The sequence below is a fragment of the Musa acuminata genome, chromosome BXJ3-11, assembly GCF_036884655.1.
Source record: "Musa acuminata AAA Group cultivar baxijiao chromosome BXJ3-11, Cavendish_Baxijiao_AAA, whole genome shotgun sequence".
NCBI lineage: Eukaryota > Viridiplantae > Streptophyta > Magnoliopsida > Zingiberales > Musaceae > Musa > Musa acuminata.
The window spans coordinates 2,204,997-2,221,896 of record NC_088359.1 but is presented as its reverse complement, the minus strand read 5'-3'; the positions used below and the strand labels follow the sequence as shown (position 1 = coordinate 2,221,896).

The window sequence follows — 16,900 nt, the reverse complement described above, 5'->3', positions numbered from 1 at the left end:
CATGGAAATCCAAAAGTGGCCCACTCATTGAATCATAAATGAAGCAGACTCAGACGGTCAAAGTCACAAGTCATGAGAGAGAGAGAGAGAGAGAGAGAGAGAGAGAGAGAGTATCCAACCTCGCCTCGCCCTCTCGTCTTTATGGGTTGGATCCTTTCCTCGGTGTTCCCGTGGGCATTCCCACGCGCAAATGTCTCTCGCCTCCACACTCCCCACCACACAAACACCTCCCCCACCCTCTCCTGATTCCACCCGTGAGCGACATCTCTCACAGCTCGCATCACCCGCACCCCACCCCTACGGATGCCATCCACGAACAGTATTCATCGATCAACCACACCCCATCATCACGTTAATAGAAGAAAAGGATGGGTCTAAATGCATGCACACGTTAATAGAAGAGCCCATGTTGACATGCATACTCGCGTTCGTACAACTGGACGTCCGGGGAATCCATATATAGTCTCTTCCAACAGCTAATTTGTGGCACCAGACTGTCATGGACCTTCGCTGAGGTCCCCAGACTTGCCATCAAAAATGGCTTCTGCGCCTTCTCCTCCGGCCGGCCAACCCTTTGTGGACATCCACACGGTGCTGAGCGACTGCAACGATGGCCTTGCCAACCTCCGAGATGGGCAGCAGCCTATCCGAGCAGGTGCAGCAGGAGGAGGCAGCTCAGGAGAGGAGAAGAAGCCAATGCCGCTACTTGCGCGGCAGATCTCCCTGGAAAGCGGCATCGCCGTGCTTGACACAGGGAAGGAGATAAAGCGTGGAAGCAGCAGAAAGGCCAAAGCGGATAACCGGGTATTGTCGCGGAATGGGAAGAGCTTAGGAGGCCTGAGCGCCGCCGGCGGGGATGCCGCCCACCGAAAAGGAGACTTCAACATATTTCGGACGAAATCGACGCTCGGATCAAGGCAGAATTCCTTGTTGCCATCGAGAAGGGAGAACGGGCCAGATCCGCACCGCGCCGATGGCGCCCCCGGATCAGCCGGAATGGAGGACAGAGTTAACGAAAGCGTCCCCGCGGGAAGATACTTTGCCGCACTTCGAGGACCGGAGCTCGACCAAGTCAGGGTAATCAAGAGTAATTCCTAATGGCCGTGCAGTTCTAATGATGCCTACAATACGTCGGGTCGCATGTATCAGATGTCGTCTAATTGTCTCTCGCGCAGGACTACGAAGACATCCTCCTGCCGAAGGACGAGGTGTGGCCGTTCCTCCTCCGCTTTCCGATCGGGTGCTTCGGTATGTGTCTCGGCCTCGGGAGCCAGGCCATCCTGTGGGGCGCCCTGGCGACAAGCCCGGCCATGGCGTTCCTCCACGTGACCCCAGACATCAACTTCGCTCTGTGGCTCATTGCGCTCGCCGTCTTCGTCGCCGTCGCCGTCACCTACACACTTAAATGCATCTTCTACTTCGAGGCCGTACGCCGCGAGTACTTCCACCCCGTCCGAGTGAACTTCTTCTTCGCACCGTGGATCGCCTGCATGTTCCTGGCCATCGGCACCCCGCCCGGGATTGCGCCCAAGCTGCTTCACCCCGCCACCTGGTGCACCTTCATCGCGCCCGTCTTCGTCCTCGAGATCAAGATCTACGGGCAATGGCTGTCGGGAGGGAAGCGCCGGCTGTCCAAGGTGGCCAACCCGTCGTCCCACCTCTCGGTGGTGGGCAACTTCGTCGGGGCGATCCTGGCGGCCAGGGTAGGGTGGGAGGAGGCCGGCAAGTTCCTGTGGGCGGTGGGGCTGGCGCATTATCTGTGCGTGTTCGTGACCCTCTACCAGAGGCTGCCGACCAGCGAGGCCTTGCCCAAGGAGCTGCACCCGGTGTACTCCATGTTCATCGCGACGCCGTCGGCGGCGAGCATCGCGTGGAAAGCCGTCTACGGGGAGTTCGACGCCGTGTCCAGGACCTTCTACTTCATCGCCCTCTTCCTCTACTGCTCTCTAGTCGTGCGCATCAATTTCTTCAGAGGATTCAGGTAAGCATCTCCTCAAGGCTCATAAATCGAGCACAAGAATGTTTTTCCTTTTACCCTCTGACGTAGCATAAACTCATCATCCTTTGGAGGGAAGGTTCTCGATAGCGTGGTGGGCATACACGTTCCCGATGACGACGGCTTCCGTCGCCAGCATCAGGTACGCGGAGGAGGTTCCGTGCGCCTTCAGCAAGGGCCTGGCGTTGAGCCTGTCGCTCATGTCCTCGACCATGGTGTCTCTGTTGTTCCTGTGCACTCTTCTGCACGCATTTGTTTGGCGATCCTTGTTCCCGAACGACCTCGCGATCGCCATCACCAAGGATAGGAGCGGCGGAACGAGGTCGCATGCCAAAGAGAAGAGGCATGCAAAATAGAGAAGCTACGACATCAAGCACTGAGCCCACCAGTCCTCACTGGTTTCATCCATCAAAACATGCAATCCTGGAGGGGACAAGATTTCCGAAGATACCAAAATGATAAGAAAATATTTTACCTGTTCATGCCCTGCATGAATGAAAGGCTGATAGGCCGATACGATACTGAATATAATATATATTCTTTCTTCTGGCAAAAGTATTAAATTGGGATTGACAAATGTCATGCCAAACAAGAAAAGCTGAGCTTGCCATGGAGTTGAAGATCCGTTTTCACGATGGTAACAGTGGGACTAATATGATTCCGGTGAAGAAATAGGAAATTTTAGTTTTGCAAAATTTTTACTGTTTAATTCAATCAGATGATGTCTCTTTAATTGATTTTTATGTAGAATATCAATTTAATGAAAATATCTCTCCCCTCCATTAATTACTCTTGATTATTGTTGTCATTTTGCTGTTCTTGTCGTCACCTCTACCATCACTCTCTGCTCTCATCTCGAGCATCATTTTCTCCTTTTTCTTCGCTCTTCTTATCTCATGAGGCAAGAAGAGAGCAAAAGGGAGAAAAGAGGTGATTAGGGTGGGTGACGAGGGGGGCGCCACTAGTAGTAGTAGGTAATGACGATGGTGATGGGGTCGACGATGGCTGATGGAGGAGAGGGGTATTTTAATCAAGTTGATAAAAAAGATGCTCCGAGATTAAAAAAAAAATCAATTAGAGAGCATCATTTGGTAAAAGCCCAATAGTAAGATTTTTTAAATAAAATACCTAAGAAAAGATACATATGGCTTTATAATGATAGTGGTGGAGGAGAAGAAACAACTTAGAATAGTTTTATGAAGATAGTTGTGACTCAATTGCTTTCGTTAATGAGCCATCCAATGGGACAAATGATCTATCAATTTATTAAACATAAATCATTGACTCAAATAGTTAGGTCTAAATTAATAGTAATATATCTATTGAAAATAAATTTAAATATAAAATTTTAGCCCATATGAAATCAAATTTAGAAGTGTTATAATTATAATCATTGGATAATGTATTTTAGTTTTGATCTAAAAAGTATGACATGTAGGTTGTTTGATGATATATCATGACCATCTGATTGATACATCATTCTGATATAGATGATGGCTCTGCGCCAACAAAACAATTAATTCATTTGAAGATGATATTGATAATCCTAGTGTCAAATGAAACATTACATAATAATTGTAGCTCTAACGATTTGACATATGATCTCATGACTCAATAATAGTCGAGCTTAATTATTTCTGGTGATAGGGGAAATATTTACCTTCAATCAAATTTCGACATGTGTCATCTCAATAAGTATAAATAAGACCAAAGCTCACAAGCGTTAACCCAACCACGTCAACATTTAACCTAACCATATCAGCATTCGTCAAATCTAAAATAATCAAAAAATATTTCATAAACTCTGTGAAATATTCCTATTGACTACTAGTAAGTATGGGGGGACCGGCTATAAAAGGTGAACTGTATCACAATTATCAAGGTTGGACCTTATTCATTTTTACTTTCTCTTGTTTCACTTTAGGATTTAACTGAGCTAGAAACCCCCCCCCCCCCCCCCTCGACTCCTCGAGGTGTATTGGTCGATTTGGAAGACTTCAAGTGCAAGTCAGATCACGATTGAGGCTAGTCAGGCAAACATTATAGATTAACCACTAATATTTTTCTATAATATTTTGATACAAAAAGGAGAGCCAACATGTATAAGGGCATCGCCATGTAAGAGCCCCCAACAAAGATGCTCCACTTGCCACCTATAGCACCTTCATCAATCTTGGGCAATAGCTAATGTTCCCTTTTGTCGACTTATCTTATCATCAAACGTCCTGTTACACATGATGGCTCCCATCGAAGTCTTCCCAAGCCTAATACAGCATGTGCAAGAACCAATGAGGATGATGCACTCTATCATCCCCTTCATCTCATAGTTAGCCAAGCTTGTAGCTATGCAAATCGATAACCACAAGAGTAACTACCTACAATACTAGTGAACATCCTTAGCCAATCGTGATGCCTCCGGTGCCAAAATGTTTACCGTCAAAGGCACCATTGACAAAGGTACTCCACGGTTCCATGTGGCCAAAGTGAACAAACCCCTTAATTCTTTGTCGGTGGTGCCTAACTTAAAAGTCCAATCAGTAGACTATAATGACTATGCTATAATGACCCAAATCTAGCAGATGGATAGATGATTGGATGATATGTGTATTAGGATTTTAGCCTCGACAAGAGAGAAGAGCATGCAAAAGGTGCATGCAAGTCACCCTCCATCCAAAAATTCTAAGAGGAGTGGATTCCCTTAGCCTTTTGCCTTATGATGTTAGAGTTACTTGATGGTAACACCAACCCAATGGAGCATGTGATCGTTTTCTATTCTCAAATGGTCCTTTGTGACACATTGGATATCTTAATGTGTTTATCCTTCCTAATAATGCTTTGGGGCACCGTGCCAAAATGGTACTCTCATTTACAACTACTATCGATCACCTCATTTACATAGTTTGCTAAAGAGTTCGAGCAACATTTTTCGAAAGCTATAATCTCAAGCGAATCACAATAATCTTACTTGCTATTTAGTAGGGGGAGGAGGAGATGCTGGCAACCTTCGTCTCCAAGTTCACTATTGAGGCTAGAAGGATTACTTATGTACATGCTTTAATCCTCATCAAAATTTTAAAATATTGATATTTTAGAAGATAGAGAACTAAGAACTCAAGGACTCAAAATGCATAATGATCCTCTCTTACTTCAAGGAGGCCTTTTATAGCTCCAGGTAATCCTTCACCTCACATACATCTTTTAACTTTCTCTATCTTTGGCTTTGTCGCTTAATCAACTTTTCATTTAGAATTTTTACCCAAAGGGCTCTCATCCGCTTTAGATAGTTACTTATGCTGCAAAGTTTGGCTAACATGTAATCTCTGACCTATTGTCAAATCTTATAGTAGTTACTCATTTAAATGAGAATTGTTTGATGCACCTAGGCTAAGCATCGATACACCATTTTCGAACTAAGCATTAAATGTTTCTCAATGCGTCATTCCCAGGCTAATTCGAAGATTGCCCGATATGTTCTTTTTGGGCTAAGTAATGATGGCAACCCCATGTGTACTTCACGAGCTATGCATCGAAGATAATCGAATGTGTCCTCTCAAACTAAGCATCAAACATTGCCTAATACACTCTTCTTGAACTAGGCTTCAAAGACTGATCGATGCACCCTTCCCAAGATAAGAATCGAAGGCTACTCAATGTATCACTTTCGGGCTAAGCATTAAAGGTTGCTCAATGCACAGTTACCATTAAAGATTACCTAGCATGTTCTTCTCAGGCTAATCATTAAGATTTATCAATATGCCCTTCTCGAGCTGAGCATAAAAAGTTACCTAACATGCCCCCTCGGACTAGGCATCAAAAATTGCTTTACAAGCCTCTAAGTAATACTTGTTCGATGGATTGGTCATGACTCCTTAACATGTATGCAAGTGACCAACTTGTCAAGCCAATGGAATTGTTATGCTTTGAGAGCCCTCTAAATCAATAGATGACTTTCTAATCAATAAAAAAAAATAAAACCCATGATCATTAACCCAGCCATGTTAGCATCTAACACAACCATATCAGTATCCATCGAACATAAGATACTTAAAAGCATTCTTCCCACTCTATTGAATATTCCTCCTAACCACTACTAGGTATAGAGACACCAGCTACAAAAGATGAGTTGTACCATAATTATCAAGCTCAGACCCCATCCACCCCTATTTTATCTTATTCCATTTTGACATGTAACTTGAGCGTTAGAGAGACCAAGTCGAGAGCCCCACCTGACATCGGTCTTAGTGAAGGTCAACTCCTATATTTGACTCCTCAACATGTATTGGGTGATTTAAAAAGCTTTAAGCGTAAGTCAAACTAGGAACAAGTCGAACTACTCAAGCATTCTAAGTCAACCACTGATATTTCCTCTTACACTCGGCATTAACCATCATCTCGATTCAATGGTCACCCTAAAATACTATAAAAGCCCCAAATGTATCCTAGAAGGGAGACTCTCTCTCCTAATTATTTCACTAGATTTCTAAATTCTCTAAATCCCCTACTAACTTGAGAATTAGAGGAGTTTTTGTGGAGCATACCTCTTAACAGTTTGTATAATCGTTAACCACATCATCGACTCGAGACACAAATGCGCAAGTGAACCCAACTCTTTTCATGCGTCGGAAAACTCGAATATGTTTGGTTTGTTCAAAGTATTGTTTTGTGAGCATGACAAGTTACAAAAGCGATCTTAAAACCTTCATGATTCTTTACCAGTGAGCTTGAATCATGACACAACCCTCAAACACGGTGTAGGTGTTCACCGACACCCCCTGAAGGGTACAACGACTCTTTATAACATGTTTCATCCAATGCTGGAAAACACGCAACTGAAAGCTTGTAGAGATAATTTCGAGGTTGTCATATATCCATCATGTAACCAAGTCAGTGCAAAGCCGACAAATGCGACAAGTCCTATTGGAACTAACTGCAAGCTTAAACTAAAATCACAAAGAACATGCAGCATAATTAAAACTTGAATGCATTCACAGTGAAATTGCAATTCTCAATATAATTCAATCAAGTCTGCAGTTTTTGAAATTTATTTTAATCGATAGCCTAGGAAGAACATGAACGTTGAAATATCTCAACATACAGTATACAGATGGTATTAACAAAGATAGCTTTTCTTTTGAGAGAAACATTAAGAAAGATAACTACCTTTTTCACTCCATCTTTAATTTCCCATCACAAATCAAACAAAATTTAAGCCCCATTAGATGTTACCAGATACAATGTATTCTCTAAACTTAAGCAGACCATGCACTAGTACCTACCTAACAATACAAAGTCATCGTCATCAAGAACCTGTACATCTTTTTCTCCCACAAAATTCTCACGCCCGAGCGCCTCCACGATGCCTAGGAATTCAAGTCTCCTCTCCAGAGGAAGTGGAACATAAGGCAACCTGAAAACTGGTCTAATCACACCAAGCTGTGCAAGAGCAGTATTAAGACCAATAGGGTTTGGTTCTCGGAACAGCCATTTTATGAGAGGCATCACCTTCGCCTTCAGTGAAGGATTCCTCCCTCGAAACATGATCTCGTGCATCAAACCTGGAATGAGGTTGCTAGCAACAGAAATAACCCCCGTGGCACCAGATGCCCACCTAGCATCATGACACTCATCATCATTTCCGCTCCATATCGTGATCCCTTTATTTACATAATCTTTGATTCGGTCATTTCCCATGCACTCCTTAACACCTGCCATATTAGGAATCAGGGAGACTTGCTGTATAACTGCAGGAGGAATATCCTGCCCTGTCCGCGATGGCACATTGTATATGATTGTTGGGCCCATTGAAAGGACAGACTCAAAATGCGAGACCATTCCTTGCATGGATGTCTTTCCATAATAAGGATTGATATGCAATGCAGCATGCATTCCTACGGCAAAACCTTGCTCAGTTGCATGGATTGCCTCTCTCGTGGAGTTGCTTCCGGTATTCCCGATGACTTTGACTGATGAACCAAAGCAATTGACAGTGTGTCCAATGAGCATAATGTGTTCGTCCCAGCTCATGAGATGACCCTCTCCCGTGGTACCTCCAACTATTACACCTTCAGCACCATTAACAATCTGCATGTGCATCAAGGAGTCATACGCTTCAAGGTCAAATCTCCCATCAGGCAGGTATGGGGTCTTGATGGCTGTGATTAATCTTAAGCATTTGATATCGTCAACAGATGTCCTGAAACAGAAAACACCAACAGCAGAGTTAGCATCAGAATATTAATCAAAAACAAGTTTTATATATATATATATATATATATATATATATATATATATATATATATATCAGCATCATTCATCATTCATATGAGCAAAAAGCAAGTTAAAGATAATAGGAGGATTGGTATGATTTGCGAGGATAAACTATTCTGTGTTCCTGTAAGACCAACCTGTTAAATTCTAAGCTGCGCATAGGGAGGTGAATAGTATGGATGATGGCAGCTTTTGGAGATCTCCATCTTCTAGTCCTAGATGTATGCATCCAAGAAAGCATCAGCATAGAGCAGTTGCCACAAATTATTCATCAAAGTTCCTACGTGGTTCAAGCTAGCAAGAATGTAACAACAAAAAACATATACAACAGTCTCAGCTAGAGTATTATACAGTGCCAACCATAACCTAAGAAGCTTGAAAACTGAATAGAAATTGAGTTCAACAGTAAAATGCAGCCTATACATCAAAAGTTTATTATCTTTTTGTCAAAGATGTCAAGAAACTGACAGTAGATGGCTCTCTTATTGGAACTGTATAATAACAAAATAGCAATAACATATTTCAACTAAATGTTGGTACCCTTGGCATGAATCTGCATGGGGCATGCCGAAACTTTTCTGCCACTGTATGGCATGCTTCAACTCGTGGCAACATGTGTTGATCAGTACACAATTATGCATATACAATAAAACAAGAAAGAATTCCAGTGATATAAACATGTATAAGTCTTGTACATGTATGGTTCTTCTAGCAACATCTTCTAGATGGACAGGAATACTTTGCTTGTGAAATTTGTCAATATATTATATTAACCTGTTTCTTCAAACTTGGATACAAAATACAAACTGCAAACTGAAAATGAGAATTTCTTGTAAGAAAGGTAAGTATGAACTCATCTTCTAAATCCTAAATCAAAGTAAAATTTGGAAGACCAACATCCTTAATTTGCCATTTAAGATTGAGATAAAAATAAACCTTTATACTTGTCCAATATAATTTAGTTTACAATGTCCTGACATTTGAAGTTTACAAACTTACCAAATCAGTTATGAGTCACTTGATGAGTGAGTGGCTACAGAACATCCCTGTAGGCATCCATTTCATGGATGGAGAGATCCACTCGCAAGATAAAACAACACAGATAATAGATTCCTAGCATATCATTATGGACACATAAGCCATTAAGATGGAATAACAGTTGCAAAGGTCCCATGAAGAAACTCGAGGAAATCTTGCAATGCATGTGTACAGTCATAACTTTCTCATGTCCACTGAGCTTGCCGATAATAAAAGGTACCCACGAGGCTTAGGACCATATCAAGTAGACTCATTTCTTTAGCTGGTGTGTTTTGAATATAATCTTTGGCTCAAAAGCTTCTATACCATAGTACCCTTCTCGTTAATTATTTTTAGACTTCTGCCAACAGTACATATGAAGGTTCTTGCTAATTTCCTACTTGGAAGTTTGTGGACATCTAAATGAGCATTATTGTTTGTATTCTTAAGAAAAAGTTGTCATTCCTTCTGCTTTGAAATTTGACACGAAATAAGTGCGACGAGGATCCTCTGTTTCGAAAGCAATCGACTTTCCAAACACAAAGTGAGCTCAATAAATTGTCATACTTTGCAAACAAAATTGATTTTGGCACAAGCTATGGATATCTAGTGATTAGCATGAAGTAGTGAAGTGATGTCACACATCTACGTTCAAATATTCCAATACTACATGAAACTTGAGACAAAACAGGAGTCAGAGAAGAAACATAGCACATTGACCCGGGAAACAAGCCAGAGTAAAACAAGATCAACCTTTGGCAGGAGTCGTATGCCGCACGAAAAGGCTTCAGCCGAGATCTAAGAGCCGCCGCGGCATCGGCCGATGACAAGTTGTGGTTCGTTATCAGCAAAGACGCCATCCTCCGTTCTCTTCTATCTTCCTCTTGTCAAGTGGAGGAACAACAAAAACAACAAAGCCCAGAGAGTGATCAACCTTCTGACACAGGATCGGTGAGGAGACGCCGAACGATTCAACAAACGATGGTGGGAATGGTGATTCCGATGGAAACAGGGGTGGCGGTGGCGTCGGCGGCGGTTGAGAGGCAACGGAGCGGCGCAGCAGGCGAGAGAGCGGGTGTGGAATCCATGTGACGGCGAGTTCTCGTCGATGTTTTAGGGGAGAAGAGAGGCGAGGTAGGGATGGAAACAGGGAGAGGTGGCGGGGGGCCAAGGGAGAAGGCTATGTCACAAGTCTTCGCGTCGTCGAGTCTCGCTAGGGTTTTAATATTCTACCGCCTTTCTTCGCTCATTTCTTCCTTTCTTCCCTCGTGGGGCCCGCTGGGCCCATAGCTTCCGATCCAATAATTTGTCTTCCGTCAAACGTATATTACGCGGCGCGTGGCTGAGGGAATGCGGTAGGGTGACCGAAGGACGGTTGGCTACCAGCCCGGCCCGTAATTGCCATTTGTTGTAACACCAATACCAAGAAACGCCGGTGGTCATCGGAACATGCCAACATCAATGGCTACAATCCAAACACTATTACCAACGATTGGCAAATTGTTTTCGTATCCAACTACAGTGGCCCATGGTTTGATAAAAATATGTTCAATTTTACTTCGGTTAAAGGTTTGGTTGTTGAATAGGGGGATATGGATTCTAGTTTAAGTATATCATAAATTTGATGTCGACCTATAAATGAGTTTAGCAATGGATTCTTAAAAAAGAACCATGTCCGGTGATAAAATTCCTTTAATATTTAAATGAGTAAGAGATTCGAAAGATCCAATCAAGTATCAAAAATGAAAAATATAATTTATTAAAAAGGGCTCAATGAAAACATGTCTAGGGGCCTTTCATAGTGCGACATTTGATTGTTGGATTGAGTTATTTCTTTTTTTTCTTTGGCGACATATGTGATTATGTAGTGCTGAATCTAGAAAAATTGAGGTAATGACTAGCTAAGTAAAATCTCTTATATCAATTTTCATAGGGTTGACTCGATCGTCACATCACTCAAAGGGTGATGATGCATCACCCATCTGACATTAATGTGTCGGTCATGTGGTGTTAAGGTGTTAATCATATGGTGCTAAGTGTTAGTCACTTGAAATTAAGGTGGTAGTCTTTCTAATGTCATTATCTCCAAATCACTTGCCCTCGTCATGCATTGGCATATGCAATAGAGTTACGACACAATGAAGATTCTATTTGACTACTGATCATAAGGATGATGATTCGATCACCCTTTTATTGAAAAAGCATTTTGGGCCAATTTGATCATGTTATTATCGAAAAGAGTGGTTTGGGTTGATTTCATCGTATTATCGTCAAAAGGAGTATTTTAGACTGTTTTAATCATCTTATCATATTTTAGGCCAATTCAATTGCATATCATTGAAAGAAGTGCTTTGCATTGATTCAGTTGTGCTATTATCGAAAAGAGTGTCTTGGTTTAATTTGGTCACACTATCATTGTAAGAACTTCTTTAGGCTGATCCATTTGTATTATTGTCAAGAGGAGCACTTTAGGTTGATTCGATCATATTGTCGTCGAAATAATACCTTAACTGATTTGGCATATCATCGAAGCAGTGTCTTAGGTTAATTCAGCTGCATCATCATCAAAATAGCACTTTATGTCGATTTGGCCACACTATCGTTCAAAGGAGCCCTTTAGGCCAATTTGGTCGAGCTATCATTAAAAGGAGAGTTTTGGGTTAATCGATTATGCTATTATCACAAGAAATATTTTGGGCTAATTCAGCTGCATTGTTATTGAAAGGAATGCTTTGGGCCAATTCGACCATATTACCATTGAAATAGTGCCTTAGGCCGATTTGGTTACATCATTACCAAGAGTTGCCTCTTCAAGTGGTTCAATCGTATTAGTATTGGAAGCCACCTCTTTGAGTGATTCAGTTGTGTTGGTATCGAGTGTCATCTCTTAGATTTGTTTGATTGTGTTGGTGTCAAGAGACACTTCTTGGAGTGATTCGACCATATTAGTGTCGATGGTTGGTTATGTTAGTATTAAGAATTGCCTCTTCACATAGTTTGATCATATTAGTGTCAGAAATTAGCTCTTCAAATAGTTCACCTGTGTTGGTATTGGGAGCTAGCTCTTCATGGGGTTTGACCATGTTGGTGTTGAGAACCATCTCTTTAGATAATTTTATCATGTTATTATTGAGAATTGCCTCGTCGAACGATTTGACCATATTGGTATTGGGAATTACTTATTTAGATGATTCGGTGATGTTGGTGTTGCTCAGTTTCAAGTTCACATTATCCAACCAAAAGGTGGTATGATTCAAGTTCACTTTATCCCACCAAAAGTTGTTATGATACAACCAAAACATTCCATATTACTGTTTAGCCCCAATGATAGCTCTTTTACTTAAGTGGTTCATACCATTATTTTGTTAAGTCATCCTTCTAATGCTATTCTATTAACGCAATATTTAGTTACATGACACGTAGAGAGGGTTCAAAGCCAACTTTGATCAAAATCTAAGTCTATTGTAAACTTGATGTTGGGAGATGAATGGGTTCGATAAGGGATCATGCAAAAAAAATTATATTAGGGCATATCTAGCAAAGTCCTTCCGATATTTAAATGTTTAAAAGACTAGGTAAGTGTAGAATATAAAAGGCATTATTCACTAGAGAAGAGGGAGCCTCTTAAGAACATTCTTGGGGGCTTTTATAGTGCGATATTTGATCATTAGATTAAAGTCATGGTTAATGCTTGGAATAGTTATGTGCTTTCTTTGGCCACATATGTTATCGTATAGAGCTGAATCGAGGGAACATGAAGTGATGACTAATCAAATGAGTTCCTATGTACCAATTTTTGTATGTCTTTGTCAATCGCCACATCACTCGAAGGGTGATGATGCATTATGTCATCAAGGTGTTAGCCATATAGTTGTGAGGTATCGACTATATGATGTTAAGGGGTTAGTCATATTACATTGGATGTCAATCACATAACATTGAGGTGTCGATAGTCCTCTTATGTATTATTCTCATATCACTTACCCATATCATTCCTTGGTACATGTAGTGGAGTTGAGGCACAATGAAGTTTTTGTTTGATTATTAACTATAAGGAGAACGATTCATCCATCCTATTATCGACAATGTTCATTGGGCCAATTTACTCATGTTGTCATCGAAATGAGTGCTTCGAGTTGATTCGATCAATTATCGTTAAAATGAGTGCTTTGAATTGGTTTGAGTATGTTATCATCGAAAGCTTACTTTGGGTCGATTCGACTATGCTATCATTATAAAGAATGTTTTGGTCATATTCAATCGTGTTGCCATTAAAAGTTGAATAAACATAAGGGTTTTCTATAGTGTGGTACTTGATTATTGGATTGAGATCATAATTAATGTTCAAAACAGTCACACGCTTCTTTCAACTATATATGCAATCGTGTAGCACTAAATCTAAGAAACATGGGGTAACGATTGTTTAAGTAAGATTTAGTGTACCAATTTTTTGCAGGGCTGAGTCGATCACCACATCACATGAATGGTGATGATACAGTGTCATACTATTGTCACCTTAGCACCATGTGCCAACACCTCGACATCACGTAGTTAACACCTCACCGTTATATGACCGACACCTTGTTGTCAAATGAGCGATGCATCATCATCCATTGGGTGATGTGACGATCGACTCAGCCCTATGAAAATTGGTACATGAGATCTGACTCAACCGGTAATATCCCATGTTCCCTGAATACGATGCTACACGATCGCATATGTGGCTATTGAAAAAGCGTAATCATTTAGGGCATTAATCATGACCTCAAAACGATCAGAAACCTCATTATAAGAGGCATTCCAAGTACGTTCTCAACGAGGCTGTCCATCCTCGATGAATTATACCTTTTATATTTGATACTTAATCAAATACTTTGAACTCTTACTCATTTAAACATCGAAGGAATCTCATAGGGTATATGATAGATAAGGACTCCAACCAAGATTGACTTCGAAGAATTCCTTTTGTGTATCCGACAATTGAATTCTGTTTTCACATTTTCACAAAATATTGTGCTATCAAAAGCGTTTTGAATAAGAACACTGGGATGCCAATTGTGTCATTTTCTTTTGGCTATCTGAATACGTGAATGGCCTTAGAACAGTTACCCAAAGTACTTAAGCTTGTGGTCAGTTGCAATGTATCTCATCCTGATCATAACACAAAAAATAAGTCGATCAGAATGAATAAACTTCATGTCCCCAATCCACCAGACCGAAACAGATGTCCTGAGTAAACACATCCAGCATCGTGAATCTTCATTCACAGAAATGCTTGAAGAAATAGCTAAACAAGCAACCGATTAAACTCTTCTCTACGCTACATGGTCAAGTTATTGATCTGAACTGGAATCCATGACTGCCTAGATCTGTGGTTTCCGGAGTGGGATACTGCTGCTGCAGTAGAAATATGTGAGGATTGACTGATGTTTCTCCAGGATTTAAGCTGTTTGAAGAATGAGCATCGGTCAGTCCTGCAGCAGCAAGCTTCAAATGCTGGACTTCTGCAGTCAGAGCCTCGTTTAGAGCTGCATGATGGCACAAGAACAGCTTCTGATGTAATTATAATTCCAATCACCAAACACCTACTAGCGAGTGATAGCATTTACCATCTCTCAATTGTGCCTGTCGTTCCATAGCCTGAAGGCGAAACTTCAGCTCAGTGTTCTGATTTGTGAGGCCAGCTGAGTCTCTCTGTGGATAATCAGAAGAAACGTAAGAAAATGAAGAAATCAAACCACAAGAAAAATCTTGATCAAGAACGGAGAACGAGACTCACTTGCAATGAAGTCAGCTGTGTTGACAGAGTGGTGGTTTCTGTCTGCAATGCCTGCACCTTATGTTCCAGCTCTGCTATATACCTCGTCTTACGCTCCTTGGAACGCGCAGCAGACTGCCGGTTGGCTAATATCCTGAGATAACGAGATCAAGTCAGAGAGCGTTCATGTAATCGGAACATGTCCTTTTAGTGTTGGAAGATGAACGAATCCACGGAACCTCTTGACACGTTTAGGATCGGTCCTTGCCATCTCGACCAGCTTCTCGTTCTCCATGATCTTCTTCATCTCGACACCACTGAAGTGGCCGTTGCCAAACTCCAAGCTGAAGGTGTTCGGCGCCGCGTGCCCCGCTCGTGATCCGGGAAAAGGCAGCGGCTTTGGCGGCTCCTCCACGAAGTTGAACTTGCCCACGAAACTATCCATCGAAAGACTCCGACTGTGCCTAGAAGCTGCCATGACCTGAGGAGGATCACCTGCGGCATTTCGTTTCAACCCTTCCTTCCTGGAGGCATCATTTGCGCGGAGTCCAACACTACAACTGCCACCAGTGTGTTCCTTCACGTTGCTATCTGCTTCGTTCTCGCTACTGTCAGCAGCATTCGTCTTGGATCCGCTGTCTCTGCTGTCAAAATCCTCGTGATTGTCCTCGGAAGAATTTAGCGCATCGAGGCCATCGAGATTCATGTAAGCGTTGAACAAGTCGTCGCCCGTGACACCAGCGGCGTCCAATCCGCGGTTCCAGTCGATCTCCACCTTCACTGCGGCCGCCGTCAGGTTAGCAGAGTCCAGGAACCCCGCGGTGAGGGGAGCGGAATCCTCGGCCTGCACGGGCTGAGACGGCGAAAGGAAGGCGAAGGGGACGTCGCTCTGGGAGCGCCGATGTGCCTTGCGGGGTGGAAGGCCTTCCTTGACCGGGGCAAGGTCGGCGGCGCAAGATGCAGCGACGTTACAGGGCGGGAGCGGCGGGGAGTGGGAGCTGCGAACGTGGTTCTCGTCCATGGAAACATCTGCGGTCGGCGTGGAGTCGACGTTATGGCTCGGAGACTGCAGGGAGTCGAGGGAGAAGACGGTTGGTTGGGAGCGGGAGTGGGAGTGGAGGTGGCCGGCCGGGGGCAATTGGTGAGCCATCGGCGGCAAGCGAGGGGCGGGGAACAGGAATTTGCCGGCCTCCGCGGCATTGCTGGAATACTGTTGTTGTTTGAAGCGGGGCAAGAACGGGTTCCCCCGTAACTGCTGCATCAGCTCGTTGCCACTTTCCTCCATGCCTTTCATACCAACGGAGCCACAAGTAGCTTAGAAGAACAGAGAAAGAAAAAGGAGATCGCGATGTGACAGTTCGCAGAGCATCTATTAAATGATGGGGAATGGTAGCACACCGGTTTGTGCCGTGAACGATTTGGCGCAGCCTCTTGACCGTGCTTCTTACCTTCAACTTTTACCTCGGGGAAGTGGAGAGGGCGATGCAACATGGGATGCGGCCAATCTGGATCAGATGATAGACAAGATGGCCGCTTTTGGAATCTCGCGAAAGCGAGCACACCCAGTGACCGTGTGCGGGCCGGGCGTCGTTGCGTCGTGCGTGCACTCCACCGGCGGTGGGAAGGCCAGGATTTGAGCATCTCGAGAGTGTGTGAGAGTGCATGTTACCATGTATTATTGCATTCGGACATCTGGGGGAGTCAGTCGAATCGATGCAGCTGTGATGCCGCGTGTGGAGTGGCGCTCACATTGCTCGACGTGCATTCGACGTACGCGTATGGAGACGTGGATCCATCGATGGATACTTCATTCATTCGCCGAGGTGGTGGTTAGCGGTGCTGCTTGCCCTTTTACGAGAGGA

General features: G+C 43.0%; 3 protein-coding genes across 4 annotated transcripts; 1 reads left to right on the top strand and 2 right to left on the bottom strand.

The window, feature by feature from the left end:
* Positions 1-432: 432 nt before the first annotated feature.
* LOC135652289 (guard cell S-type anion channel SLAC1-like) lies at positions 433-2,490 on the top strand. Its single transcript, XM_065173124.1, is given in 3 exon segments — positions 433-1,077; positions 1,176-1,981; positions 2,076-2,490. Coding segments are annotated over 3 exon segments (1,761 nt in total). The 5' UTR covers positions 433-537.
* Positions 2,491-7,007: 4,517 nt separating this feature from the next.
* On the bottom strand, positions 7,008-10,487 carry LOC135581093 (4-hydroxy-tetrahydrodipicolinate synthase, chloroplastic-like). 2 transcript variants are annotated; one of them, XM_065173077.1, is made up of 3 exons: positions 10,034-10,487; positions 8,401-8,557; positions 7,008-8,189 (listed from the first exon to the last, which is right to left on the bottom strand). In XM_065173077.1, exons 2-3 carry the CDS (start codon positions 8,508-8,510, stop codon positions 7,262-7,264), a joined length of 1,038 nt encoding a protein of 345 aa, XP_065029149.1. In that variant the 5' UTR covers positions 8,511-8,557; positions 10,034-10,487; the 3' UTR covers positions 7,008-7,261. The 2 variants fall into 2 exon arrangements, with proteins under 2 accessions (XP_065029149.1, XP_065029148.1); XM_065173076.1 differs by having other exon boundaries at positions 8,401-8,478; positions 10,034-10,486.
* Positions 10,488-14,260: 3,773 nt separating this feature from the next.
* LOC135652592 (bZIP transcription factor 29-like) lies at positions 14,261-16,400 on the bottom strand. Its single transcript, XM_065173641.1, has 4 exons — positions 15,278-16,400; positions 15,060-15,192; positions 14,890-14,974; positions 14,261-14,808 (listed from the first exon to the last, which is right to left on the bottom strand). Exons 1-4 carry the CDS (start codon positions 16,330-16,332, stop codon positions 14,609-14,611), a joined length of 1,473 nt encoding a protein of 490 aa, XP_065029713.1. The 5' UTR covers positions 16,333-16,400; the 3' UTR covers positions 14,261-14,608.
* Positions 16,401-16,900: the final 500 nt, after the last annotated feature.

What these genes read in the sequence shown, in the direction of transcription:
- LOC135581093 (XM_065173076.1), bottom strand. Translation starts at nt 10,140, where the DNA reads ATGGCGTCTTTGCTGATAACGAACCACAACTTGTCATCGGCCGATGCC. An exon ending in GCATACGACTCCTGCCAAAG is followed by an intron (nt 8,479 to 10,033) that starts GTTGATCTTGTT and finishes GCATACATCTAG; the next exon opens with GACTAGAAGATGGAGATCTC. An exon ending in CGCAGCTTAGAATTTAACAG is followed by an intron (nt 8,190 to 8,400) that starts GTTGGTCTTACA and finishes TTTCTGTTTCAG; the next exon opens with GACATCTGTTGACGATATCA.
- LOC135652592 (XM_065173641.1), bottom strand. Translation starts at nt 16,332, where the DNA reads ATGAAAGGCATGGAGGAAAGTGGCAACGAGCTGATGCAGCAGTTACGG. An exon ending in CACAGCTGACTTCATTGCAA is followed by an intron (nt 14,975 to 15,059) that starts GTGAGTCTCGTT and finishes GATTATCCACAG; the next exon opens with AGAGACTCAGCTGGCCTCAC. An exon ending in ACAGGCACAATTGAGAGATG is followed by an intron (nt 14,809 to 14,889) that starts GTAAATGCTATC and finishes GCCATCATGCAG; the next exon opens with CTCTAAACGAGGCTCTGACT.